The sequence below is a fragment of the Podarcis raffonei genome, chromosome 11, assembly GCF_027172205.1.
Source record: "Podarcis raffonei isolate rPodRaf1 chromosome 11, rPodRaf1.pri, whole genome shotgun sequence".
NCBI classification, from domain to species: Eukaryota; Metazoa; Chordata; class Lepidosauria; order Squamata; family Lacertidae; genus Podarcis; species Podarcis raffonei.
The window spans coordinates 3,701,964-3,727,393 of NC_070612.1; the positions used below are offsets into that span (position 1 = coordinate 3,701,964).

Here is a 25,430-nt window from a genome sequence, read left to right on the forward strand (position 1 = left end):
CCCAGGATGGGGCCAGAAGGAACCTGATGCCACTACCTTTGGGAAGCTGAACAGGTCTAGGTCTGGTTATTGCTGGGTCGGAGACTGCCTGAGAACCGCATGTGCATGTACGCTACTTTGGGCTCCATGATGGAAGAGAAGGTTAAGTGCAAGTAAATAAACATGTAAATATGAGCAGCTAGAGATCAAATGTTGCTAAATGACAGCTTTAAGCCATTTCTCTAGCTCTAGGTAAAGGTAAAAAGGTAAAGGTACCCCTGCCCGTACGGGCCAGTCTTGACAGACTCTGGGGTTGTGCACCCATCTCACTCAAGAGGCCGGGGGCCAGCGCTGTCCGGAGACACTTCCGGGTCACGTGGCCAGCGTGACAAAGCTGCATCTGGCAAGCCAGCGCAGCACACGGAAACGCCGTTTACCTTCCCACCAGTAAGCGGTCCCTATTTATCTACTTGCACCCGGGGGTGCTTTCGAACTGCTAGGTTGGCAGGCGCTGGGACCGAGCAGCGGGAGCGCACCCCGCCACGGGGATTCGAACCGCCGACCTTTCGATCGGCAAGCCCTAGGCGCTGAGGCTTTTACCCACAGCGCCACCCGCGTCCCCCTAGCTCTAGGAGGAGCACCTAAAGGCTGGCTGCCGACCTGTGAAAATGAGATGGTGGTGCCCAAAAGCATTCCATGATTTTTCCAGCCCCCCTAAAGGACCTGAAAAGGTTGTATCCCTAAGTTATCATTTGAACTCTTTCACTTCTAGCCCTCTCCCCAAAGTTACAAACAGACCCCCAATCTCATTTTAACCCGTTGCTCCAAAGTCGTTCCAAGAAGTTGTTCTCCGCACACCATCTCTTCTAGATGCTGAAAGGAAGGATCTTACTCTGCCCCCGTGGCCAGAGGGGGCCAACCAAACAGAGACTAAAATCTAGTTGGAAAGATTTAGTTTAAATACATCAGCCGAAGACCTATGTATGCAAATCAGTTCAAAAAAGATGTGAGCATATTAGTACCAAACAGAAATCAACAGCAGATTATATATACATGAATCTTGGGAAAGAAGAAAGTATATGTGGATGACAGTAAGGAACAGCATATGCAGATAATGATTACATGGAAAACAAAACAGCACATGTTTATGCAATTACTTGCATATACTGTTCCTTATACAGTACACCACTCCCTTCCTCATGATTCATTTATATACAATATGTTGTTGTTCTCTCTTTGATATCTTTACGCTCCAATCGTTCATGAGCTAAAATCCATTCACTCATCTCAAGCGACTCTCCCCGGCCCCTCACAACACCCCTGCAGAGTAGGGCGAGGGGCGAGAGAGAGGGAGGCTGGCAGGCCAAGGTCCCCCGCCCTGGGAGTGGGGGCTTCCCCCGTAACCCCGGGCCTGGCTCCGCACTCGGCGGGGCTTCTTTCCTAAGGCAACGGAGGCGGCTCTCTGCACATGCTCAGGAAACACGGCAGCCTTTGCCATCGTTTATCACCGGCCCACCGTCAAATTACGATACGATATGATACGATAATCTTTGTTATCATTGTCCCATACAGAACAATGAAATTGAAAAAATCTACATAGGACATTCAGAAACCAACAAGCCTGCTATCCCAGCCTGGTTAGCCCCCTAGAAACTCTGATACCCCATAATTAAATACAAAATACTCCCACAGAAAATCCTTACACTGCATTTAAAACCAAAATTGCATTTGGCTAGAAACTCTTTCTCAGGCGGCTAGTCCTAGTCTTTATAACCCTGGACCTTCTTCCAGAAGGCAGAAGCTGAAAGAGATCATTTCCGCCCCCTGCTATTCCTTCTCCTCTCGCCACCCCGTGACCTCAGTCCCTCCTGAGGTAAAGACACAGCCCAATGAGCAGCCACAACCGCCATCTTGAAACAACCGCCACTCCCAGCATCCATCTGACCTGCCACACCTGACTCTGACCTCTGATTGGCTGATGGGGCCTGGGCTTTGCCCAGATATGGCGCAAGCAAAGTGTTGTCGGAGGAGCCGGCCAATGGGGAGGACTCGGAACGGGCGGGGAGAGAAAGGGAGGAGGAGGAGGTGGAGCCAGCTCTCCCATTGCCTTCTGGGAGCCGTAGTGCCTGCTCTCCGTTCCTCCCCCTGCAGAAGGGCCTAAATGGAGGCAGTGAGAGATATTATTTTCTTGGGCTCCATGATCACTGCAGATGGTGACAGCAGGCACAAAATTGCAAGACACCTGCTTCTTGGGAGAAAAGCAATGACAAACCTAGATAGCATCTGAAAAAGCAGACACATCACCTTGCCGACAAAGGTCCATACAGTGGTACCTCGGGTTACAGACGCTTCAGGTTACAGACTCTGCCAACCCAGAAATAGTACCTTGAGTTAATAACTTTGCTTCAGGATGAGAACCGAAATCGTGCTCCAGCAGCGCGGCGGCAGCAGGAGGCCCCATTAGCTAAAGTGGCGCTTCAGGTTAAGAACAGTTTCAGGTTAAGAACAGACCTCCAGAACGAATTAAGTACTTAACCCGAGGTACCACTGTATAGTTAAAGCTATGGTTTTTCCAGTAGTGATGTATGGAAGTGAGAGCTTGGACCATAAAGAAGGCTGATCGCCAAAGAATTGATGCTTTTGAATTATGGTCTGGAGGAGACTCTTGAGAGTCCCATGGAGAGCAAGAAGATCAAACCTCTCCATTCTGAAGGAAATCAGCCCTGAGTGCTCACTGGAAGGACAGATCCTGAAGCTGAGGCTCCAGTACTTTGGCCACCTCATAAGAAGAGAAGACTCTCTGGAAAAGACCCTGATGTTGGGAAAGATGGAGGGCACAAGGAGAAGGGGACGACAGAGGACGAGATGGTGGGACAGTGTTCTCAAAGCTACCAGCATGAGTTTGACCAAACTGCGGGAGGCAGTGGAAGACAGGAGTGCCTGGCGTGCTCTGGTGCATGGGGTCACGAAGAGTAAGACATGACTAAACGACTAAACAACAACAACAACACACAGTTGTAATTCAACCAGTGTTTAATTGCTTTTTAATTGTTGATTTTCCCGCCTGGCCCCAATATTTTTAGCTTGTCTTATTTTCATCCGTGAGCTGCCTTGAGTCCCCGTCAGGAAAATAAATATGTGATCATTCTAATAATAAATTCAAGCCAGGCATTTTTCATCCCTATATACAATGCTGGCAAGAGAGGAAGGCCACCCATAACTTAGAGTGCGGAGGTGAAACAAGCATATGATCCTCGGATGAAGGGTGTCATAGAAATTTGATGAATTTATTTTACTTTAATAAATATAATAATGATATTGCCTTGACCTGCTTGGCCAAAAAATCTCACATGGCTTTTGGATTCAGCAAAACCCAGGGGGACCGCAGCGAAACTGCAAGGCCACACCTGCACACTCCTGGCCCATTGTCCCAGGCCAGGTGAGCAAGAGGTCTCCTTTCCACTGACATCATTGCACTCCTGATGTTGCCATAAATAATGCTGTGACCTCATGTCTCCAGGGGCTTGGGGGCCCCTAGCAACGCTGGTGAGGAGCCACATTATCAGAGAGTTTTTATTTCCTTTTGCCCCCTGAAGATTACTGATCACAAAGAGGCAAAGGAGAATATCAGGTAAAATAACTCCTGCGCATTCAAACTGGCTGCCTCTGGTTGCTAAACTTCATTCTGACAGATTATTATTGAACTGCCCTGGATTCTTTTTTTTTTGATGAAGGGTGGTGTATTTTATTCCCTAAAGGGATAAAATAAATTGTGGGGTTGGCCAAATAACAGCCCATCATGAGATTCCATAAAGTTTTGATTCCATTTGCTCCAGGAGTTGCCGTCGCTTAGCCCCAGAACATGTTTTCAGCCCTAAAGAATCTCAGTCTTGGGACAGGAGAACTAATGAAGGCGAGGAGGCCTCTGAACATATGCAAAGTGCCTTTCCTTTCACCACTTGAGTTGCAGCAAGCAATTCCTACCCCTTGTTGCACACCAACCCAATCACCTTCTTGCTGCTCCAGCCTGACACTCTGCGACTACGGGAGACACAAGACCCTCTTGGGGTGTCGATGCTGTGAACCCCTCCATCGTAGCCTCAGGTTGCATAGATGTGTAAATAAACCACAAATCCTCAAGACATCACAGTCTCCGCTGTCCCTCAATCCCAAAAGGAAACACAAACCCTGGGTAAATGCCTGGAACCAGTGGAATCTCACCCCACGGAGATGGGGTTGGCGTGCAGCAATAGGGAGGGATTGCTTGCTGCCCCTCAAGTGGTGAAAGGAGGGGGGGAGTCCAAAGGGGTTCCAAAGAGCAAACCAACGAGGGGGCCACTTCCTCTCTTGCAGGATGACCTCATTCCTGAAGAAGCTCCGGGGCCTGAAAAAGAAGGACCAGGAAAGTAATGAAAACATCCAGGAGAGCCAGGGCCAGCGGGATAAGCTGGAGGCCCCGTCATCTAGTCTGCAACAGAGTGCCACCCACGACCCGGCTGGCCAGAGAACCTCCCAGCTCTTGCCCATGCTGGTGAAACCTTCCCAGTCCCCTGCGGAGGCCAGGAGGAAATCTCAGGCCCCTCCGGTAGTCTTCCCAGAGCTGGTCCAGCGCCAGACCAGCACTGTTCAGCCAGTCAGCAGCAGACAGGACTCCAGGCAGCAGCGGCACTTGTCCCTGGGGAAAAAGAAGAGCCCTGAGGATTCTGGGCCCGTGTTCCCAGGTGAGTAGGCAGAACCAGATCCCTTTCGGGTTCCCCTTGGCAAGGCCTGCGTCATCCGAGGCCGGGGTCTCTCTTGGTTTCCTAGATCTCTGGGCGCAAGTCCCACCCACTCCACCCCTCCTTTTTAAGAGGCGTGTAACATGGAGCAGGGACTTCCAGGTGGCTGCCCCTGTTATGTTCTGCATTGCTGGGGGTTGGACTAGGTGACCCCGCAGGTCCCTTCAAACGCTAATGTTCTATGATCCCTTCTCAGTTATGGCATGCATCCGCTATCTGCACTTTCCAGAAACCATTTTTCCCAGTTTGGTGAAAGGGGACAAATTCAACACAGCGCTAAGCAGATTGCTACATTAGCTCAGACATTTCTGCTTTCCTGGTGGGACAGCCTACCCACTCCTTCCCCCTGCATGCTTTGTTCTGGGGTTCACCTGCCCACCCCTGAGCCAATTAGGGGGTGCTTGGGGGGCATATGGGGAGAAGAGAGGGTGGGGGAAGCCCAGTTGTACTAGCAGAATTCCAGGGTGCATGGAACGTACACACAGGCTCTATGCCACAACATGTGGGAAGTGTCTTGTACTTCTGGATATACCGGAGTTTACAGTGAAGAGCAACGACTAAGTAGTACTAGGAGCTGTGGAGGGCTCTTTCATTAGGAGGTCCCTGATGAGGGCTGGAAATTACCCTCAGCACCCCAGAAAGACCCCTCCCCTGAAAGTTGACACCAGTATGATAGACACCAGGTGGTGCCATTTGAAGCGTGCAGAGATGACATGGTACGGCCACTCTTTGGGGCTGCCATTGCCGGTCCGAGGAACTGAGCCAATGCGGCAGTTCTGTGGCCCCTTCCCCATGACCTGCTTCCTGAACCTTCGTCCGGATCCATTTGCCAAAGTTTGTGAGGATGTTGAATGAGGTCAGCGACTGAGCGCTCGTTCCGATTCGTTCGCAGGGAGATGAGACAATGTCGCATCAAGCTCCTACTTTCCATTCTAATTTTGCTGTCACTTCTCCCACCACAAAAAATGTCCAATTTGGAGTCGGTTGCGGAGCGGGAAGTAGGTTTGTTGTGCAAATCGCTTTAACTGAGCGACCTGACTCTGCCGACGTGCCATTGAATCCCATCTGGAAGGAGCAACTGGACAAAGAACTGATCTTTCCCTCTCGTCTGCCTCATTTACTCACACCTCTCTCTCTCTCTCTCTCTCTCTCTCTCTCTCTCTCTTTATGTTCCTCAAGAACTCTCAGATGAGAAATTTGGATACTTGTGGGCGGGTAAGAAGCTGCTGAGAGGAAGATCGCTCAGAGAAACTTTGGAGATGATGGATGAGCGGGAAATTTTGGACACCATCCTCAAACACCTCCAGCCAGCTCCCCAGGTGCATGTGATGCAGGGTAGAGTTGATTTAAATCAAATCAATTTAAATCACAATTCAAATCACTAGTCAGTAAGATTTTGGGAATAATAAATGTTCAGAGTTGTTTTTTACAGTTATATCAAAAACTATTGATTTGGTTATACTGTTAGAAATGCATAGACAGATAATTATGATATTTCTAGTCTAGTCTATTTCTAGGCATGCATATTTTTTTAAGAGAAGACAAGTGGCAAATAAATGGCAACTGTTCTCTAGACAAAAAAAAAAATGACACTTTTCTTAATTTTATTCCCTTTTCTTTCTGACTTTAAAAGCAGACCTCCAGTGTCCACAGAAAATCGACTATCTTGTCCCAGGATTCAGCTGCCTCAAACCTGAGAGCAGCAGTCCCTGGCCAGCAGAAGACCTCTAAGTCAGGACATGAGAAGGTAAATCCTGAGTATCGTAGATGACACCGGGTGGGGTGGGCAGCATACAATCTGAGGAAAGATGAACAGAGTTTTACTTTCGTTCTTAGCACAGGCCTTGTACATAGCAGGGAGACACTGAACAAAACATTCAGAGGCAAAGCTCCCTCAGAACTACCAAGCCAATCAGAGTGCAGGCTTCCTCAGTAAGCGTCAGCAAGCAAAACCTCCACCTTTCCCTCTTTTGCTTATTTGGCTTGAACATGAACACAATTCACCTGGAATGACCTCCTGTTGGAAGGGTGAACTTCCAGCAAAACCCTTTCTTCAAGGAGCGTGGGATTTCATCCCCCCACTCCTGCTTAGCACACTCAGGCCCTGAGGGACAAGCTAGAGAGGGCCGTAAAAATCTGGTCTCCAGCTGTTTTTGAACTACAATTCCCATCGTCCCTGACCACTGGTCCTCCTAGCTAGGAGTGATGGGAGTTGTAGTCCAAAAACAGCTGAAAACCCAAGTTTGGGAAACCCTGATCTAATGCTAACATTTTAAGGAGCTTTGAACAAGGGTTCTGTGGGTGAAGCAAGACCATTCATGGGGCGTGAGGGTGCTTCTAATGTCTGGTGCAGACAGACCTCCGGTTTCTTCTGAGCTCAAGGGTCCACAGCAAATGGCTCCCCCTTTCCCCCTTTGGGAAAAGAGAGGGACAGAGCATTTGGCAATCTCCCTCCTTGAGCAGGCTGACCAACTCTGCCTCTTCTGGCTGTCCCCGCAGGGAATACAAGGAGGTCGTCTGAACGCAACCTGCCGCTCAGGTTTCCCTCCTCTCTCTTGGCAACCAACAACTGTGCCGTAGGTGGGGTGCCAGAAAAGAGAACACCCTCTCCCAATTTCAGTCATGGGGGGTGGATGGGGAGCCCCATAAGAGGCTGCGGGTGCAGGTATTAGTTTTCTTAAAAAGTGGGAAGAACCTAGGCTTACTGCATCTAAAACAAAAGTGCGTTGTAAGAATGAAAGAGGAGCCTGCTGGGTAAGACCAGCAGCCTGCACAGTCCAGCATCCATATCTCACAGTGGCCAACCAGATGCCCATGGGAGACTTGAAAGCAGAATTCGAACACAGAGGCCGTCCGGATTCAGAAGTATTCCTGCCTCCAGCAGTGGAGGCAGAGCAATTAGGACATGTTGAACTTTTCAACTTTCAAATTCCTCAAATGAGCGGTACTAAAGAGTTGTAGCATGACTTGGGAATTCAGAAGATATTGTGGGTAAATTATATAACTTAGTTTTGTGTGGTAAGTAAACTATGCCTCAAATTGCATACAAATTGTTAAAACAATTGTCTAGTACTTGCAATCTATTATTATGATGATTATTATATTTAGCATTACCTGACATTTTCAGAAGGTAAAATTGAAATTCTTTGGTTTTCGAAAAGCAGTTTATGTAACTGGTGGGGTCTCCTCACTGTGACTCACCAAAATCTTCCTCAACCCTTAGAATGCCCTCTATAGATACTACGGACTCAAACTGCGGGATTCCAGGAGCAAAGATACAGTCCACCTATACTTGCACTTACTTCTAAAGTTGCCACTTGAAGAGGAAACAGTCAGAGAGGTGAGTGAATTCCTGTGTTCCCATAAAGTCCTAGGCAGTGCTACACGGTTTTGACAAATGTACACGTTTTTGCCAGCAGATCCCACTAATAGAGCACATTTCTGTACATTTTTTTTAATGCAACACTTTCCCCTAAAATACGCATTTATTCAAACATTGGTTGGATGACTGCATCACAAAATTACCTGTGCAAATTTTGAAAGATAGCAATGTTTTGTCTCAAATATTGTTTCTGAAAGTGCAGATTGACGTGTGTTATGAGAATGATAAGGTCTAAGATATAAAATAAATGTACCAAGCAAGCACATACATAAATACATAAACCGCATGTCTGAAACAGTACAGGAAAAAGTCCTGAAACCATTTTGTCTCTCCCAAACTGACCTCAAATGTTTCTCTGCAAGGAGGGAGGAAATGAGAAAAACCTCCCCATTTTCTCTTTGCTCACAAATCCTGCCATAAGGGCACATTTAAGATATGAATAGGGCGAGCCTGTGACCTGGACTCAGGAATTAAGTACCATAGTTTTCATCACGAAAGAATAGCCAGGCTGTCCAGGTAAATCCCACCAACAGGTTTTCTGGACAGGATTCTGTTGTGGATCTCCCCTTCTCTGATGTATGTATGATATATGGGGGGCGGGTCTTGGGCTCCAGGGTGGGCAAATTCAAAATGTCTTACGTGTCATTGTATGGGGTCCCTCCTGCCTCCTGCGTGTGGTTGTGAGCACCCTGTTGCAACAGTTCATAAAGATCAGGCTTACTAGCTGCTTTGCTTCTCAAGATTCTCTGGTTGGCCTGTTATCTTCTCCTACCGATAGAGAACCTACAAAAGGACTCTATGGGCTCTTGGGTACCCCATAAGGGAAAAGGAGCAGTTTTTTCCTTTATAACATGTGCATCATTCTCCCTAGGGAATTTCTGAGGCTGTCGGTGTGGCTTCATACTGCCATTTATCTCAGATGCTGATGGCGCTGCGTGATTTCGGCCATGCAGTCATTACAAGGAAGATTGAGATGTCTGAGGTAAGGGTGTCAAATGAGGAAGGAGCACTGCAAAAGTGTAGGTCAGCCACCCCCAACCTGGTGCCCCTTCCCCGTCTGTGTGTTTTGAACTGGAACTCAAATCAGCCCCAGACAGCATGGCCAATGGTTAGACACGATGGGAGTTGTAGCACAACAATATCGGAAGGGCACCAGGTTGAGAAGATCCTGGCAGATTGGGTCCTTAGCTACTATCTACATCCACATACGAAACAGCCTCTGGATTCCTATTATCTAGAACAGGCATCTCCAAACTCTGCCCTCCAGGTGTTTTGGGACTACAATTCCCATCATCCCTGACCACTGGTCCTGTTAGCTACGGATGATTGGAGTTGTAGTCCCAAAACATCTGGAGGGCAGAGTTTGGGAATGCCTGATCTAGAAAAACAGAGCTGCATTGGAAGAGAATGAATCCTGCTTCATTTCAAAATATGCTCTTTTTCAAGGGATGTGATCCTTACCATTCCAATAAAGCAATTGGATCTGCTAATCCTCTCAGTATGGAAGGCCAGAAAACTTCCTCTGGGTGTATGTCTCAGCCATCCTTCTGAAGTGGGCTCCAGCAGTCCTGTCTCTGTGGCTCCAGACAGTCAGCCAAACGGATTCGTTAGAAACCATTGGTCATCCCCAAAGTACAAGCAATACAAAAGTGCACTGACTCATGTTTTTAGCTTGGTTGTTGGATGGTTGGCTGGCATTTCTTCAATAGTAGAAGCTAATTTTGGTGGGAGGGGGGTTGTCTCCTGGTTACCATAGATCACGGGTGTCAAACACAAGGCCCGCGGGCCGAATCCGGCCCGCCAGACCTCATCATGTGGCCCGTGTAGCCCCCGCTGGCCGCCAGCCTTCACCTTTTATTCTCGCTTTTTTTTTTTGACACAAGAAAGCCGCCTCTTCAGCGCATGCGTGGCAGCCTACAAGCCAGAGAACGTCTGCCCTCTAGCGGCGCCAGCCGTTCTACACAGGAAACCTCCACTTTACATGCATTCAGGAAACCTATGTTTCTGCTTTCAGAGCTAGTTATTACTTACATTATTACAAAAAACAGTAATAATTGAATGCAGTGACAATAATTTATGATAATAAAGAGTGGACACATAGTCCTACAGATACAACCGGCCCTTTGAGGGTGACCAAACTGCTGATGCGGCCCCCGATGAATTTGAGTTTGACACCCCTGCCATAGATGATAGAATCACAGAGTTGTAGAGTTGGAAGGGACCCCAAGGGTCATCTAGTCCAACCCCCTGCAATGCAGGGATCTCAGCTCAAGCATCCCTGACAGATGGTCCTCCAACCTCCGACGAAGGAGAGTTCACAAACTCCCGAGGGAGAGTGTTCTGCTGTCCGAAAGTTTTGAATGAAGAACCTCTTAGAGTTTGGAAGAGGGGACACTTCTCCAACTGAGGGGAGGGAGCAGAACCCAAGAGAGAAGGCAGTCGGCAGGTTGGGAGAGGCAGAGAGAAGAGGGGAGAGGTTTCAGCTGCAACCAGCTTTTGAAAATGGGGTGCATCCCGGGGCAGGGGAGCTGCCAGAGTTGCTCTTGGACAAGGGTACATCTGCCTTATGGGAGTGCCTGCTGGCCCCATTCAACTATGCTTTAGAGTAGACCCATTGAATGTAATGAGCATGACTAAGTTGGGCTCATTCATTTCAACCGGTCTACTTGAAGCAAAGCATAGATGAGTATCACTCTCTGTGTTTAGCTCCATATATTTGTAAATAAGGCGAATTATTACAAAGGCATAGTAACTGCGTGTGGATCTAACAGTTCCATAACCTGAGGGGGCCTTGGGGTCGTGTGCCCCCGACTCTCCACTTCTCCTCCAACCCAGCTGGAAGGAGATCAGAACCTTTTCCTTCCATCAAGTGTTACTTCAAACGCCCCAAACGATGGTTAATATTCACTGTGATTTGTTCAAAGGAGCCAAGAGAAATGAAACCCAGGAGTGTGTTGCCCCAAACTCACTTTCCCCACCCTTTCCCTCCAGAATTCAGGGGAGAGGAATGCCAGTATCACCGTCATGCTTTGCTACGGGCAGATGGCTCTGGGGGCGCGTCCTGAGGACCTCCTGCGCTTCATTGAGCTCATCGTGGCAGAGCTCCTCTTCCAATTCCAGAACACCAGGAAGGTATGGCTCTCATTTTCCCACAGACTCCTGTTGTTTGTTCTCTCGGCACTGAGCAGACCTCCTGAACTCCGTCAAGGTCCTTGCACCACATGCCTCCAGACTGCGCCCTAGGGCAGGGTCTCTGGCTTCATCCACCGAAGGGTTGTAGACTGTGGTGTTAACTGACTCCACACCTAGGACCAAATGGGGTATTACAGTGGTACCTTGGTTCTCAAACTTTATCCGTTATGGAAGTCCATTCTAAAACCAAAGCGTTCCAAAACCAAGAAGCACTTTCCCATAGAATGTAATGCAAAATGGATTAATCCGTTCCAGACCTTTAAAAACAACCCCTAAAACAGCAATTTAACATGAATTTTACTCTCTAACAAGACCATTTCTGGGTTAGGCTTAGGGTTAATTTTAGGATTGGGTTGGTGTTAGGGTAAGGATTAGAATTAGGGTTAGGGTCAGTGTGGCTTTATGTTGCCTTGTGATTTTGATTCAGTCTCAATTTCATAAAATCGCTTCTCCTTTTAGGATGAGGCTCTGAAAAAGGGCCTTATGAAGGCAGCCATTCTAACAACCAAGGCGCTTGTGCAAACAAATGTGGAACATGTCATCTTCCCGCACAAAGTGGAGCTCACCATCTGCATCATTGTGAGTAAAGAAAAAAGGAGGGGAATCTCCTGGGGATTCCCCCCCCCCCCCAGAGCGCTTTTATTTTATAGCTGTGTAGGTCTAGCTCTGGTAAAATATCAGGGTTACAGGTTCTGAGCATCTGGCCCCAAACCATTTCTGGGTGGTCACGTTCTGCTCCAGCTCAAGTTTCCAAACCCTCTTGCAAGGCAGCCCTCCATTGTGGCAACCTCAGCAGGATGTCACCAGCGCCTAAGGAAAAGAGGCTAGGTTCTCCCAGGAGGAGAGGGCTGTCCATGGCTCCCAGCCATGATTGCTATGTTCACAGCGGAAGGAGTAATGTTTCTGAGCATCAGTTGCTGGAAGCCACAGGCGGGGAGAGGGCTCTTGGGCTCATGGTCTGCTCCCTGGTTTCTCACTGCTGTGAGAACCGGATCCTGGACTAGATGGGCTATTGGCCTGGTCCAGAAGGCTGATCTTACGTTCTTAGGAGGTAGAGATCCAGGTGAAAGATGGATCCGATTCCCAGATCCAGGAAGCCCACTCTTCTCCCCTGGGAGGACCCACTTGCCAATTGCAAAGGTGCTGTCCAGTGGGCTGGGCTGGAGAGAGCGCACAGTTCAGGGCTTGGAGTGGGGGTGGCAGCGATGGGGCCTCCAGGTCTCTGACGTTCTGTATGCTTCCCCACAACAGGAAGTCATTGAAGAGGAGCCGCTGGGATCTTTCTCCATTTCTGTCCTGCACCACGCCATCATCACTGTCAGCTGCATGACGTAAGTCCAGGGAGGTGCTTCTCACTGCCCCACCTATTCCTGGCCCTTCCCTTGCCATACCCTGACATTGGCAAGACACAGTGCATATTTCCTCACCAGGAACTGCTGGGTGCTGATCATTTCCTCTCCTTTCTCTTTCCTCTTCAGTGCCGTGAGACCACCTATGGACTCCATGCTTCGGTCTGAGCTAGTTAAGAAAAGCATCAAGAAGGTGTTTTCGTTGCCCTCCTTGAAACTTACAAAGCTCAAAGCCGGGAGTCCCACGCAATCATCACAGAGCCAGGTGACTGGACCTTCTGCTTCTAGGGATATGAATGGAGGAAAATGGGGTTGCCAGGTTAAAGGATTTGAGGGCAGAGAGTCTGAGCCCAGTAAGCTACAAACACAGACACTTGACCCATCACAATGATGTAACAACCAGACACTTTGGGTGTTTTTTTTTGATTTTAATCATGTTTCAATATTAACTGCATTTAACCTTTGGCTAGAATGCAGCCACGAATGATTCCTGCATGCCTGCATTTTGTGACTCTCATGCCTCCCTCCTATGCAGCATTTAATTTTGTTTGCTTGTTTGTTTATATGCTGCCCATCTGACTGGGTTACTCCAGCCACTCTGGGCGGCTTCCAACAAATTAAAACACAGCAAGACGTCAAATGTTTAAAGCTTCCCTATGCAGGGCTGCCTTCAGATGTCTTCAGAAGGAAGTATAATTATGTGTCTCTCTGACATCTGATAGGGAGGTGTTCCACAGGGTGGGCCCACCACCGAGAAGGCCCTCTGCCTGCTTCCCTGTAACCTGCAGTGAGGCAGCTGCCACAAGGTCTTCTCAATAAACAACAACAACAGCCCCCTCTAAAGATTTGATTGCTATGGCAACGGAGGTTAAAGTACGATAGTTAGGGCCAAATGGTTTGGGACACCCCAAGGAAGTTGAGCCCAGTGTGGAGTCCTGTATCTTTATATCCCATGACCTGTAACCTTTCTTGATGTATGTCAAAGAATGTTTGGTGTTTATGACTCTTTGAGCGCTGTGTTTGAACCCCTGCATAAGCTTTGTTACGAATTTGCTGAGCAGCTGGTGGGCAAGGCTGCCGTATTGCAATAGCCCTAATATACTGAAGCTTGCTGTGATTCTCTTGATTCTGTGTGCCATTCAAAAGGTGTTCCCTCACCTGGGCAATGAACAGGTGGTATAGAAATAAGGTCTTACCACAACAGCCCCCCCCCATGGCTTCTTTTCTCATTCTGGCTACAGGCTGCAAAAAGACTTTTCTTTCTTTATAAAGAAATAGAGTTGAAGAATGTGTGCTTCTCCAGATGTGCTGCCATTGGCCCCAGTCAGCATAGAACCATAGAATCGTGACTGGTGGCCATACAACCTCTGCTTAAAAACCTCCAAGGCAGGAGGGGGCTGTTGAGCTCCCGTCTTGCTTGCGGGTTTCCCACTGGGTCATTGGTTGGCCCCTGTGGAAAGGGGCTGCTGGACTAGAAGGCTCCAGAGCACATGGGATTTCCGCGGGGGTCTTCAGCTTTTGCTTCTCTCCTTTCAGGACTTTTATCAGCAGACGGTCAACGCCTGCCTCAACATGCTCACCAGCTTGCTGTCGGAGGCCCCCTCTCTGGAGGCGCTGCAGGATATATTAGTGGTAAGGGAGCCCCCAAGATGTCAGAGCAGGGGGAAGCAGCAGATCCTGTTGAAATGATTGCACGGGGGGCGTCTGTGGCCAACTCACAGGTTGTGGATGCTGATGGTGAACTGGGCCTCTGTTCCGCTAGGAAGGCTTGTGCAAGGCACACATCCGTTTCCTTTCAAAGAGATGTCCTCTGCTGATGGCATATGGGGAAGGGCCGTGGCTCAGGGGTAGAGCTTCTGTTTTGCATGCTCAGGGGCCCAGGTTCAATCCTCAGCATCTCCAGGGGGGGCTGGGAAAAGACTCTCTGTCCCAAACCCCGAAGGGCCAACAGCCCATCATCATTACCTGTGGCTAACACCAAGGTTGGTGGATCAATGGCTGGGCTTGGTCTAAGGATCTCCCTGCATTCCAGGACTATGGCTGTGGGGAGGTGTATGTTGTATTATGGTAATTATCACACACACAAATGACAGATCGCAGGGCGGTTCACAACATGAAAATACAAAATGAGAACACAAAATACACAATAAAACAAAAACAAACCAAGAGCCCATTAATTTCTAATTCTATTAATGTTCAATGTGTTTCATTTAATGGCTTCTTTTTTCTATATCTCAAGTTGTTCTTATTTTGTTTGTAAGCTGCCTGGAGTCCCTGTCAGGGAAAAAGGTGGGGTATAAAATGATGGTGATGAAGAAGAAGAAGAGGTAGAACAAATTGCAGCAAACTTTCTCCTTTAGAAAACAACCCCTTTTTGCAATTTGTCCCCTCTATGGTCCCGGCATGATTAATCCAGCCAGTAGCCGAAGCTTTGTGAATTTGCAAACCCGGATTAATGGTTGTCCTTCCATGTGATGATGATGATTTCTCTCCCGCAGCACACAAATGGCTGGATTGACTCCACAAAAATCTATGAGCGTGAAAGAGCTGTCAAGAGCACCACCTTTTTAATGAAATATGTTTCCGAGCATTTGGACTTTGATGTGAGTGACCAAGGCTTAACGCTGCAATTTCAGATATATATATATTTAATGTATTAAATTTCTATCCTGCTCTTCATCTGAAGATCACAGGGTGGTTTACAATATAAAAACACAGGAATACAATAACAGATCATTCCGATTAGATATAGCAAATGGGTCTTTGGCAATAGGCTTTTCGTTTTCGTTTTTAACTTGTTTTTAACTTGTTGGATTTTCTCCGGAAAGGGTAAGTCTAGATTCAATGGAGGTAGGTTACAGGATGGGATACAGGCCAGCATTTATACTGACCCATTTAGCATTTATGCTGTGTAAGACACTGTGGTGTAGTAGTTAGAGTCTTGGCCTGAGACCTGGGAGAGACCCGAGTTCAAATTCCCTGCTCAGCAGTGACTCTCCTTGAGTGTGACCTTGGGGGCCTGTGACTGCCTCTTGGCCTAGCCTACCTCTCAGGGTTGCTGTGGGGATTAAATGAGGAGGAGGAGGAGGAGGAGGAAGAGGAGGAGGGCCACCTTCAGCTCCCTGCAGAAAAAGCTGAGAGGTAAATGCAATAAAATAAAGAAATAATAAAATTAAAACTTGCATATGTTGCGTGCCTCGAGGGAAGTGATTCATAAGTGAATACAATAATAACTGGTACTAATCAGCACCGATCCCACAGGAAAAACCCTTCTGGAAGCGTATCCAGGACAGAATCAGGCTAATCAGTCTAACCCTCGAGCAAATATGAGGGTTGTGTGTGGGAATTCCCTTCCTGACCTATGTAGATCATAAGAACAGAAGAATCGCTTTGCTGGGTTTGCCAAGAAACCCATTTGGTTCATCCTGCTATTTCCAACTTCAGACAGAGGGATGCCTCTTGGGAAATTTCAGCCAGCGTGTTAAATTGATTCTGCATCTGTGCCTGAGATATATAATAACATAGCAAGTTAGCATCTCTCCCTCTTTCCCTCTGGTTTAACAATACTCCCATAGATGTTCTCAGCGATCAAGCTGGGATATATGAGTTCCTGACATCCTGAGGCAGCCTGGACGTAAGATGGTCAGGTCTTTGTTAATGAATAGAAGAACCTTGAAGCTGCCTCAGAAATAGATTGGCCGCCAATGCAGCTGTTTTAACAATGGTGTCCCATGTTCTCAGCCCGAGGCCCCCACCAGCAATCTGGCCACAGCATTCTGCATGAGGTGGAGCCTGTGAAGCAGATCCAAGGGCAGACCCCCCCCCAGGATACATTGCAGTAATCCAGCCTTGAGGTTCCCAAAATACGGACTGCAGTGGTCAGGCTATCCCCGTCTAGGAAGAGCCATAGTTTGCAAACCAGTCCAAGCTGGTAAAAGGCACGCCTAGCCCTAGAGGATATTAGGGCCTCTAGTTGCCAAGATGTATCTAGACAGGTAAAAAGAGACTTGGTCCACCCAGGATTCAAGCATGTTGCTGTTATGAATTGTGCATTTCTGTATACCTTTTCCCATAATGTCTGTGTTTTGTTGTGGTGGTTTGGAGAACTGCATTGCCAAATTTGTGGAAGCGAGGATTTTGAAGGAAAACCTGTACCTTGGTTGGTGTATTGCTTTGGAAAGTTCAGGTGTGAACTAGATGGATTTTCCCCTGCTCCCCAAAGCGGTGTGCCATGGCCAACCCAGGGGAAGGTGCCAGTCAGTGCTATTTTTCTAGAAAAAGCGGTACCAGGACTCACCATGAACTCACCTCCCTCATTCTCATATAATGGCAATAGCGCCCACCTGAGAGGTGCCAGAACTGAGTTCCAGTGAGTTCTGGCTGGGAAAAAGGCCCTCTTGCCCTGCGCCCCTCTGCCACCTTTGCCGACTGAAAGCATGCCAGACGGTTTTCTCTTGCTGGGCTCTGTGGGACGAGGGCTGACTGTGCATCTCTCTCTCCACCTCCTAGATATCCCAGGATTTCCCCCTTCTTGGACAGCTGGTGGCGCTCTTGTCCCTTCACCTCGCGGACAACGTGAAGGAGATTGGCCTGCAGTCAGCGGAGGCCTTGTACCATCTCCATTACATCATGATAGCCAAAATGGGTGAGGGGGATGCTGGGAAAGGGCGTGTTTCTTGTAAGCCGCAAGGTGGAAGATCTGAAGCCCTCCAGAGGCTGCTCCAACTCCCATCATCCCTGAGTGTTGCCCATGCTGGCTGCTGCTGGGGGTGATGGGAGCTCAGGACAGCCAGAATTTGTGCCAGCCCTGGCCTAACGCAAACACCCCGTTGGCCAGAGACAAGAGGTCAGTCTGAGGGGAGGGATTTACTGCTGAAGAACACAAGAAAAGCCTTCTGGATCAGACCAGTGGCCCACCCCAGTCCAGCATCCTTTTCCCACAGGGGTTGACCAGATGCCTGTGGGAAACCAGCAAGCAGAATTCGAACTCAAGAGCTCTTTCTTCTCCTGTGGTTTGCTGCCGCTGACCGTGGAGGCCGAGCATAGCCATCCTGGCTGATAGCCATGGGTAGCCTTCTCTTCCATGAATTTGAAAACCATCTTGGTCCGTGGCCATCAACGCCTCCTGTGGCAGGGAGTTCCAAAGTTTAACTGTGCACTGCATGAAGAAGGACCATCCTGAAACTTCAGTTTCATTGGAGGTCCAGGAGTCTCGTGTTAAGAGGGAAAGAGAGAAAGCTTTCTCTCTCTCCACTTTCCCCTTGCCATACATTGTGTCTCCTTTTCCTCACCATTTTTGTAAACAGAAAACCCCCCAAATGCTGCAACCATAGAGCTCTGCAACCACCCCAGTCCTTTTGGTTGCCCCCTTCTGAACCTTTCCTAGTTCTGAATTATAATTTTTGAGGTGAAATTGAGAATCTTTTTGTGGGTCACAGTGGGGAAACTGGAGGATTTGTGCAGGGAGCACTAATGCTGTGTTCTTTTGCCTGCATATCCCTATCCCTGACCCCGTTTAGCTAAGAAGGTGGAGATGAGGCATAAGAACAGGAAAGGCAACGTGGTCAAATGGTTCCGAGAAGACTTCTTCATCCCTGGGCCCGCCATCTTCTACACCGACATCTCCAAAGTGGCCAAGGTGGGTGTGGCTTTTTGGACTGTTTCTTGCTAAAGCCGCAGCCAGCTCTCAGTTAGCAGAGGTCCGTCTATTCGGGCAAATGGGGCCCCACCAACCTCCTCAGGCAGCCCACGCCTTCTAGGGGATGAGGGAGAGATTCAGAGCAGTTCACATTTAAAGCCAAAGCTATCAAATCCAGGCTTCCTGAAACAATATGAGAACAGAAACATAACCCGCCTTTGAAATTCACACATCCTTGAGTTTTTCAATGTCATTTCCCGGCCAAACAGTGTATACAAAAAGGATTGTGAGAGCTAAAAGTGTCCAGAAAATGAATATATTAGTGTTAATAACATATGGAAATGCATTGTGTTAGAATAAATCCTTCGAAGACAAGTGCCCGTTGGTCTAAACTGCATGCCAAATTCTACTTATTTTAAAAGGTCACATTACACAAAACATTAGATAGATGATAGCTAGATAGCTAGCTAGCTAGCTAGATAGATCCAAACCCCAAACTACTCAGGCACTGCCACAACTGTGAGCCCTGGCTAGAGACCCGTATACATTACAAGCTGCAACCTGCCAGGCCAAGGGATCCTGCAGGAGAATTGTGGAGTAGCCCTAGCTGTGCATCTGATGGGCCACTGCGGTGAGGAGAGCTGCTTCCCTGCATGTCTGGCCTTTGCTGGATCGAGAAGAGGCAGTGTGGTGCAGTGGCTAGAGAGTCTGACCAGGCGCTGGGAGACCTAGGGTTCAGATCCCCACTCAGCCAGGAAACTCATGGGGTCAGTCACGGTCTCTCGGTCTAAACTACCTCATGAGGATAAAATGGGGAGGAGAGAGAACCGTGCATTGCCACCTTGGGCAGAAAAAGAGTATGAAAAGTTGACCCATTTGGTGCCCGTTTCATGAGGCACTGCCAAGCCAATGGACTATGCCAGGCTTTCTCAACCTCGGCCCTGTTTTTGGCCTACAACTCCCATGATCCCTAGCTAGCAGGACCAGTGGTCAGGGATGCTGGGAATTGTAGTCTCAAAACATGTGGAGGGCCGGGGTTGAGGAAGCTTGGACTATGCTAACATTGTGGTGGATGTTTTTGACATAATTAAGAAATAAACACACAGCCTGCAGTTTCCCACCAAATCTGACTTCGTTTGGCATTGATTGATTATATAACTTCTAGCCACTAACATGACGGGAAATCTGATGAGTTTGTGCTGGGCAAGAAATTGCATTGGCAAAGTATAATATAGTTGGATTAGACCTAACCACAAAAGTTTTGTTTCTGTACACTTGGACTTGAACAGAAACTGTGTTTCTTTCTCTCTCTAACACCTGGCATTAATTTACCTAGCAATGCCAAGACGAAATGAATTGTCACAGTAGGGCGTGCTTAATTTTTCAGTTTTCAAATTCAGAAAGCGAGGGGTGCTAAAAAGTTGTAACATGACCTGGGAATTCAGATGTTGTTTGGGTGAAATGAATATGATTTGCTTTTGCTTGGTCAGCGAAATGAGTGTAAAATTGCATAGAAATCATTACAAACGATTGCTAGGAACTTAGTTATTTTTATTTCAGTATTAATGTAATTACCTTACATCTTCAGAAGTTAAACTTCTTGGGTTTTTCCGAAAGCAGTTTTTTCTGCTTCTTCATCAGACATAGACTTACCATGCTAAATGTTGTTCAGTCACAAAAATAATAGCAGATTTTAATTCCTCACACCCAAAAACATATTTTAAACATATTTCACCCCCTAAAATGGCATGCGCTACCCAGGGAGCCCAGCTCACTTCCCAGGCTGTTTTTCTTTGCCATTGCAACCCCATTGTTTTACAATTCTCCTGTCCTGTCCATCAGCCCCCTCCAGATCTTGTTGGACTACAACTCCCATCAGCCAAAGTCCATTGTGGTGGATGTGGTGGATGTTTTTGACGTATATTAAGAAATAAACACACAGCCTGCAGGTTCCCACCTAATCTGACTTCGTTTGGCATTGATTGATTATATAACTGATATCCACCATTACTCGCCCTCTCTGTTTCTGCAAGAACAGTTATCTTATTTTCTAGTCTGACTTTAGATTGTACCTCTTCATGTTCCAATGTCATAACCAGTTTTAGATGTGGATGGAAAATAGGAAGGCGTCACCTGACTCTTAGTTTTGTTTGTTGTGAAATCTTTCAATTACTTAAATAAACATTTAAATAGAATCAGAATTGGAGAGTTGCAAGGGACCCTGAGGGTCATCTAGTTCAACCCTCCGCAAGGCAGAGTGGATGTGTCTTTCACTTGGTTTGTCCCTTGGACTACCGAAAAGTGGTCAGATGCGGAGCAGAAGAAAACTCCCTCGTCTTTCTTCTTTGTGCCAGGCTTTTGGGGAGCACCTCACGCCCAGCCAGATCAACGAAGTCGTGTTGAAGGCGATTGACAACCTGATAGTGGAAGACAGAGCCATCTCTCAGGCTGCAGGGAAGCTGCTGAGTTCCTTCCTTGAGGAATGCGGGGTGGACATGGAAGATGTAAGGCTCAAAATGGAGGCAGGGGGAAGCAGGTTTCCTCTAAATTAAACATTCTCTTCAGGTGTAGAATTAGCTTGCTTCTAGGGATGTTCACCACACTTTCTCATCCTGGTCTTTTATCTTCTTCCAGCTGCCCATCGTTGTGAAGGAGATTTACAACCATCTCCAAAGAATCCCAGACACCCGCACAAAGGATGAGACACTCACAGCTGTAGTCAACCTTGCTGCGAAGCGCCTGAACCCGGTCGTAGATAGCCTCTTGGAGTGCTCACTGGAGTGTGATGAGTAAGGGCCTCTTAGAGATGAGTGTGATACGGGGGGATATATCCATTTTGCCTGCAAATCTCAGGGCGTCTCAGATGCCCTGCATAACCTGCGCTCCACCAAGCCAGGCCACAGCCCTGTCGGGATCAAGCCAAAAGTCAGAGCCTCCAGCTTAGCTCTTAGTCCAGAGGAATTTGGCCACCCTCCAGGTGCCCGGCTTGATTCCTTATGACCTCCTGTCTGCGACTCCCGGCAAGATCAAAGGAGGTCTCCAATCGGCGATTCTCCTCAACGTGAAGGAGAACACACCACCCCTCCCCCACTCCTCTCCCAGGGAGGGGGAAAGAGACAGACAGAAATATATCTACATGTCTTTATTTCTGTCTTTCAGCAGTACAGAGAAACATGTCTGTACACTTTGCTTCCCAGTGCAGAGAGAGAATAAACTCCACCCATGTACTTCCAGTACAGGGTCATGTGCTGCTCTGAGGTAACATCCGGCTCTCAGAGCACTTTACAGACAGTCCCAGTTTCCCACGGGACAATCCAATAACATCCATATCCTGTTTACCATTCCAGCCACCTGGTGCTTGCTTCTGCATTGCTCCTTTTTCGTAACATCCTCCCCCAAAAGAATCAATGCGTGTTGCAGCAAGCAAAGCATGATCCAGAGAAGAAAACAAACAGTTGTTATACACATAACACTCCCCTGTTGTTTCAGTTCCACCCTTGGAACTCCCCGCCACTGGTTTCCCCAGTGTACCTCTCTGGTTGTCTGGTTTCCAAGGAATGAGTGCATCTGCATTACCTTGGCTAGCAACTCTCTGTTGTGTCTTTGTCTCTGACTTAGACACAGCTCCAACCTGTCCTCGGTTGTTTACAACAGCAACACATGCAACAGCTAAGTTAACAAACTCTTTTGAGTACCTCTTGGGTGGTTGACCCTTTGTAACTCTCTCAGACCTACGTATGAGGTGTTGATCCTCTCTGCTCACTGGTCCAGTCTCAGGACTCTTTGGAGAACTAGTTCCAATGGTAAACAGTGGTTCATCCTTCAGTTGTGAAGGCCTATCTATTGTGTGAGACTTCCTCTCAATGACTGTGACAACTGAGCTCTCCGAGCTATCAGTGTCATCACTTCCATTACAGCTGAAATCAGTGAAATCATCATCATCTGAATCGTCCTCAGTGGGAAAAGTGTGTACTATCACTCTCTCCTGTTCAGGAGTACTCTCTAGAAATTTTGTGAGAATCACCTGACCAGATTCAGACAAAATTACTCTGTAGAGACCCTTTTCATAACCCACAAAAATGCCTCTGGCATTCTTTACTCCACCTGGAGCTTCTGTTCTCACATGAGACCCAAAAACCTTGAAATGGGCAACAGAAGGTTTTCTGTGGAACAGTTTCTCAAAAGGAGAACTTCCCAACTCTTTTGAAACCTTTCTCACTTTCGTATAACAGAACGACATTAGAGACTCGGCCCAGTACTCATGTGGCAGATGTGAACTAAGCAATTGCGCTTCCATCCCCTTTTGCAATTCTCTGTTCACCCGTACACAGACACCCCTGTTCCACGCTTCCGCTGAAACAGCAATCTTGTGTCTGATCCCCTTCTTCTGCAGGAACCGCTGGAAATCCTGTAAAAGAAAAATCTGCTTCTCATCTGTGAATAGACAATCAATGTTAGCATCATGCATACTCTTAACTTTGTCACAAAACTCCTGAAACCTCTCTAAGGCTTCCTGTGGCTTTCTCAACACATAAACCCAGACATAGTTAGAGAAATGATCCACACACACAAGATAATATCTTGCATTGCCTCTAGATGGTTCTAGAGGACCAATCACATCAGCATACACCCGCTGAAATGCTCTGTTGACTCCGGTCTTCTTCTTGCTCACACCTGCAAGGGAAACCAGGTTAGACACAGATGAATTACATTCCATGTAATCACTTTGTGCAAAAGTCAACAAATAAAGTCCATCCTTCTGTTTGGCAGAAAGATATAACTCTCCATCTTTGTAGATCTCGCAGCTCTCAGCATCGTAGGACAGTTTCAGTCCTTTCTTTGCAATCTGCGAAACACTCAGCAGATTGAACTTCAATTCAGGAACCAAGTAAACATTGTTTATTGTCAAGTCCAGACTCTTAAGATAGACAGTCCCCACGCCGGCCGCTTCCAGCTCCTGACCATTGGCCTGTGTCACAGTGAAGCTTTGCTTCTTAAACGATGATAAGAGTTCTCTGTGTGGGGACATATGAACCGTCGCTGCAGTGTCGATAATAAACGCGTTCCCAACGTCTGGCGTGGTTCCTTTCGCCATCAAAGCCTTTCCAGGTTTCACCATAGGCTTGGTACGACCTTTGCCTGACGCCTCAGGCTTTGCTGAGCGGCCCTTCGCTCCTTTTGGCTGACGTGGCTTCTTGCAGCTCCGCTGAAGATGCCCAGCCTGTCCGCAATTGTAACACTGGACAGCGTTCAAAGCTAGAGCTTTTTCTCCAGTAGCTCCATCTGCGGGGGAATTAGAACTCCGTTCCTCCCTCCCCCTGTGCTTTACTTCCAGTGCAGCATGCCGGCTGTGTTCTTCTAGAACCACGGCACTCAGGGGCACTCCCCCCTTCTTGGCATCCATGCTGAATCCAAGGGTCAGTTTTACACTCAATCTCAAGCCAGCTTTCACTTTCTCAAGCCAGTAAACCTCCAAAAGTTCTTTGTTTACTGCTTTTTACAGGCAGGCAAACTTTTGGCTGTTTTTCTGCTTTCTCAGGCAGGCAATCTGCACGCTGTTTTCCACAGCTGCAAAAGGTAGTCAAAACATTTTCGATTTCCCAGGCTCTTTTTAGGCCACTCAGTAACTGGCAGACGTTGCCTAGCAACCTGCTCAGGACGGAACTCCTTATCTAAACCACAGGAATTCCTGGTATGCAAGCTTGCTGTTTCAGAGCTGTTGTTTTTCAAACACAGCTTGTTTCTTGTGAACCAGAGAATTAAACCTTTCTGCGTTCACTTTCTCTCTTGCCTCAAAAAGCAGCATACCTTCTCCGTTGCCTTGAAACACACTCCTCTCGGTGTCCAGCTGTCTGTTCTGTTTAGCCTCTGGCTGCAGGCAGACGCATTTCTTTATCTCCTTACGTGCAGAGGATGGCAACGATTCATCGACCTCTCACCTCTCATGCAGATTCTCATAGATCAGATAACCACCGGTCTGCTACCAGTTGTCGGGATCAAGCCAAAAGTCAGAGCCTCCAGCTTAGCTCTTAGTCCAGAGGAATTTGGCCACCCTCCAGGTGCCCGGCTTGATTCCTTATGACCTCCTGTCTGCGACTCCCGGCAAGATCAAAGGAGGTCTCCAATCGGCGATTCTCCTCAACGTGAAGGAGAACACACCACCCCTCCCCCACTCCTCTCCCAGGGAGGGGGAAAGAGACAGACAGAAATATATCTACATGTCTTTATTTCTGTCTTTCAGCAGTACAGAGAAACATGTCTGTACACTTTGCTTCCCAGTGCAGAGAGAGAATAAACTCCACCCATGTACTTCCAGTACAGGGTCATGTGCTGCTCTGAGGTAACATCCGGCTCTCAGAGCACTTTACAGACAGTCCCAGTTTCCCACGGGACAATCCAATAACATCCATATCCTGTTTACCATTCCAGCCACCTGGTGCTTGCTTCTGCATTGCTCCTTTTTCGTAACAAGCCCATCAGCCACGGATGGTGATTTCCCAACTCTGTGGCATCTCCCAGGTTTTTCAAGTAGAGCTGCCAACTTTTTGCCCTCTGGAAGTTGCTTCCTCTGTGGGAATGAGGATTTCTTCCACGCTGTGAAAAGCAGTACCCACTGTGGATCAAACCTCTGTTCAAGATTCAGGTGGAAGCCATGCCAGGTTTCCCACACACACACCTTCTGGACAGATGCGAGGCACAGGGAACAAATTCAGTTTGGGTCACTTTTAAGCGAGAGCTTACATCATTTGCAGTTTCCAAAACGAGAACTGTCATACAGTGGTGCCCTGCAAGACGAATGCCTCGCAAGACGGAAAACTCGCTAGACGAAAGAGTTTTCCGTTTTGGAGGTGCTTCGCAAAATGAATTTCCTATGGGCTTGCTTCGCAAGACAAAAATGTCTTGCGAGTTCCTGCGGGTTTTTTTTCCTCCCCCCCTTTTTCTAAGCCGCTAAGCCGCTTATCCGCTAAGCCGATAAGCCGCTAAAAGCCGCTAATAGCGCTAATCCGCTAATCCGTCAATGGGCTTGCTTCGCAAGACGAAAAAACCGCTAGACGAAGAGACTCACAGAACGGATTCTTTTTGTCTTGCGAGGCACCACTGTATTTCAAAAT

The 25,430-nt window shown here is 47.8% G+C and overlaps 2 protein-coding genes and 1 long non-coding RNA gene across 8 annotated transcripts in view; 2 read left to right on the forward strand and 1 right to left on the reverse strand.

Annotated features, from left to right (window-relative positions):
* Nucleotides 1-25,430, forward strand: part of TPGS2 (tubulin polyglutamylase complex subunit 2) — a 190,199-nt gene that overhangs the window by 141,301 nt on the left and 23,468 nt on the right. For 3 of the 6 annotated variants that reach the window (XM_053409009.1, XM_053409008.1, XM_053409010.1), the window contains 7 exons: nucleotides 9,063-9,121; nucleotides 11,131-11,271; nucleotides 11,791-11,910; nucleotides 12,583-12,662; nucleotides 12,810-12,945; nucleotides 14,217-14,312; nucleotides 15,179-15,565. The exons of 1 other annotated variant lie outside the window; for it this stretch is intronic. In XM_053409009.1, coding sequence (XP_053264984.1) covers nucleotides 9,065-9,121; nucleotides 11,131-11,271; nucleotides 11,791-11,910; nucleotides 12,583-12,662; nucleotides 12,810-12,945; nucleotides 14,217-14,312; nucleotides 15,179-15,340 — 792 coding nt within the window. In that variant the 5' untranslated portion in view covers nucleotides 9,063-9,064 and the 3' untranslated portion in view covers nucleotides 15,341-15,565. Of the gene's footprint in view, nucleotides 1-9,010; nucleotides 9,266-11,130; nucleotides 11,272-11,790; nucleotides 11,911-12,582; nucleotides 12,663-12,809; nucleotides 12,946-14,216; nucleotides 14,313-15,178; nucleotides 15,566-25,430 lie in introns of those variants that run through there. 2 more of the 6 variants (XM_053409014.1, XM_053409013.1) reach the window with 2 other exon arrangements.
* On the reverse strand, nucleotides 14,876-15,289 carry LOC128423629 (uncharacterized). Its single transcript, XR_008332809.1, has 2 exons — nucleotides 15,128-15,289; nucleotides 14,876-14,954 (listed from the first exon to the last, which is right to left on the reverse strand). It is a non-coding gene; the product is annotated as an uncharacterized LOC128423629 (long non-coding RNA).
* The window catches only part of LOC128423614 (maestro heat-like repeat-containing protein family member 7), a 28,245-nt gene continuing 19,902 nt past the window's right edge, over nucleotides 17,088-25,430 (forward strand). The window contains exons 1-4 of the mRNA XM_053408972.1: nucleotides 17,088-17,325; nucleotides 18,200-18,318; nucleotides 20,673-20,822; nucleotides 20,953-21,107. Coding sequence (XP_053264947.1) covers nucleotides 17,310-17,325; nucleotides 18,200-18,318; nucleotides 20,673-20,822; nucleotides 20,953-21,107 — 440 coding nt within the window. The 5' untranslated portion in view covers nucleotides 17,088-17,309. The remainder of the gene's footprint in view (nucleotides 17,326-18,199; nucleotides 18,319-20,672; nucleotides 20,823-20,952; nucleotides 21,108-25,430) is intronic.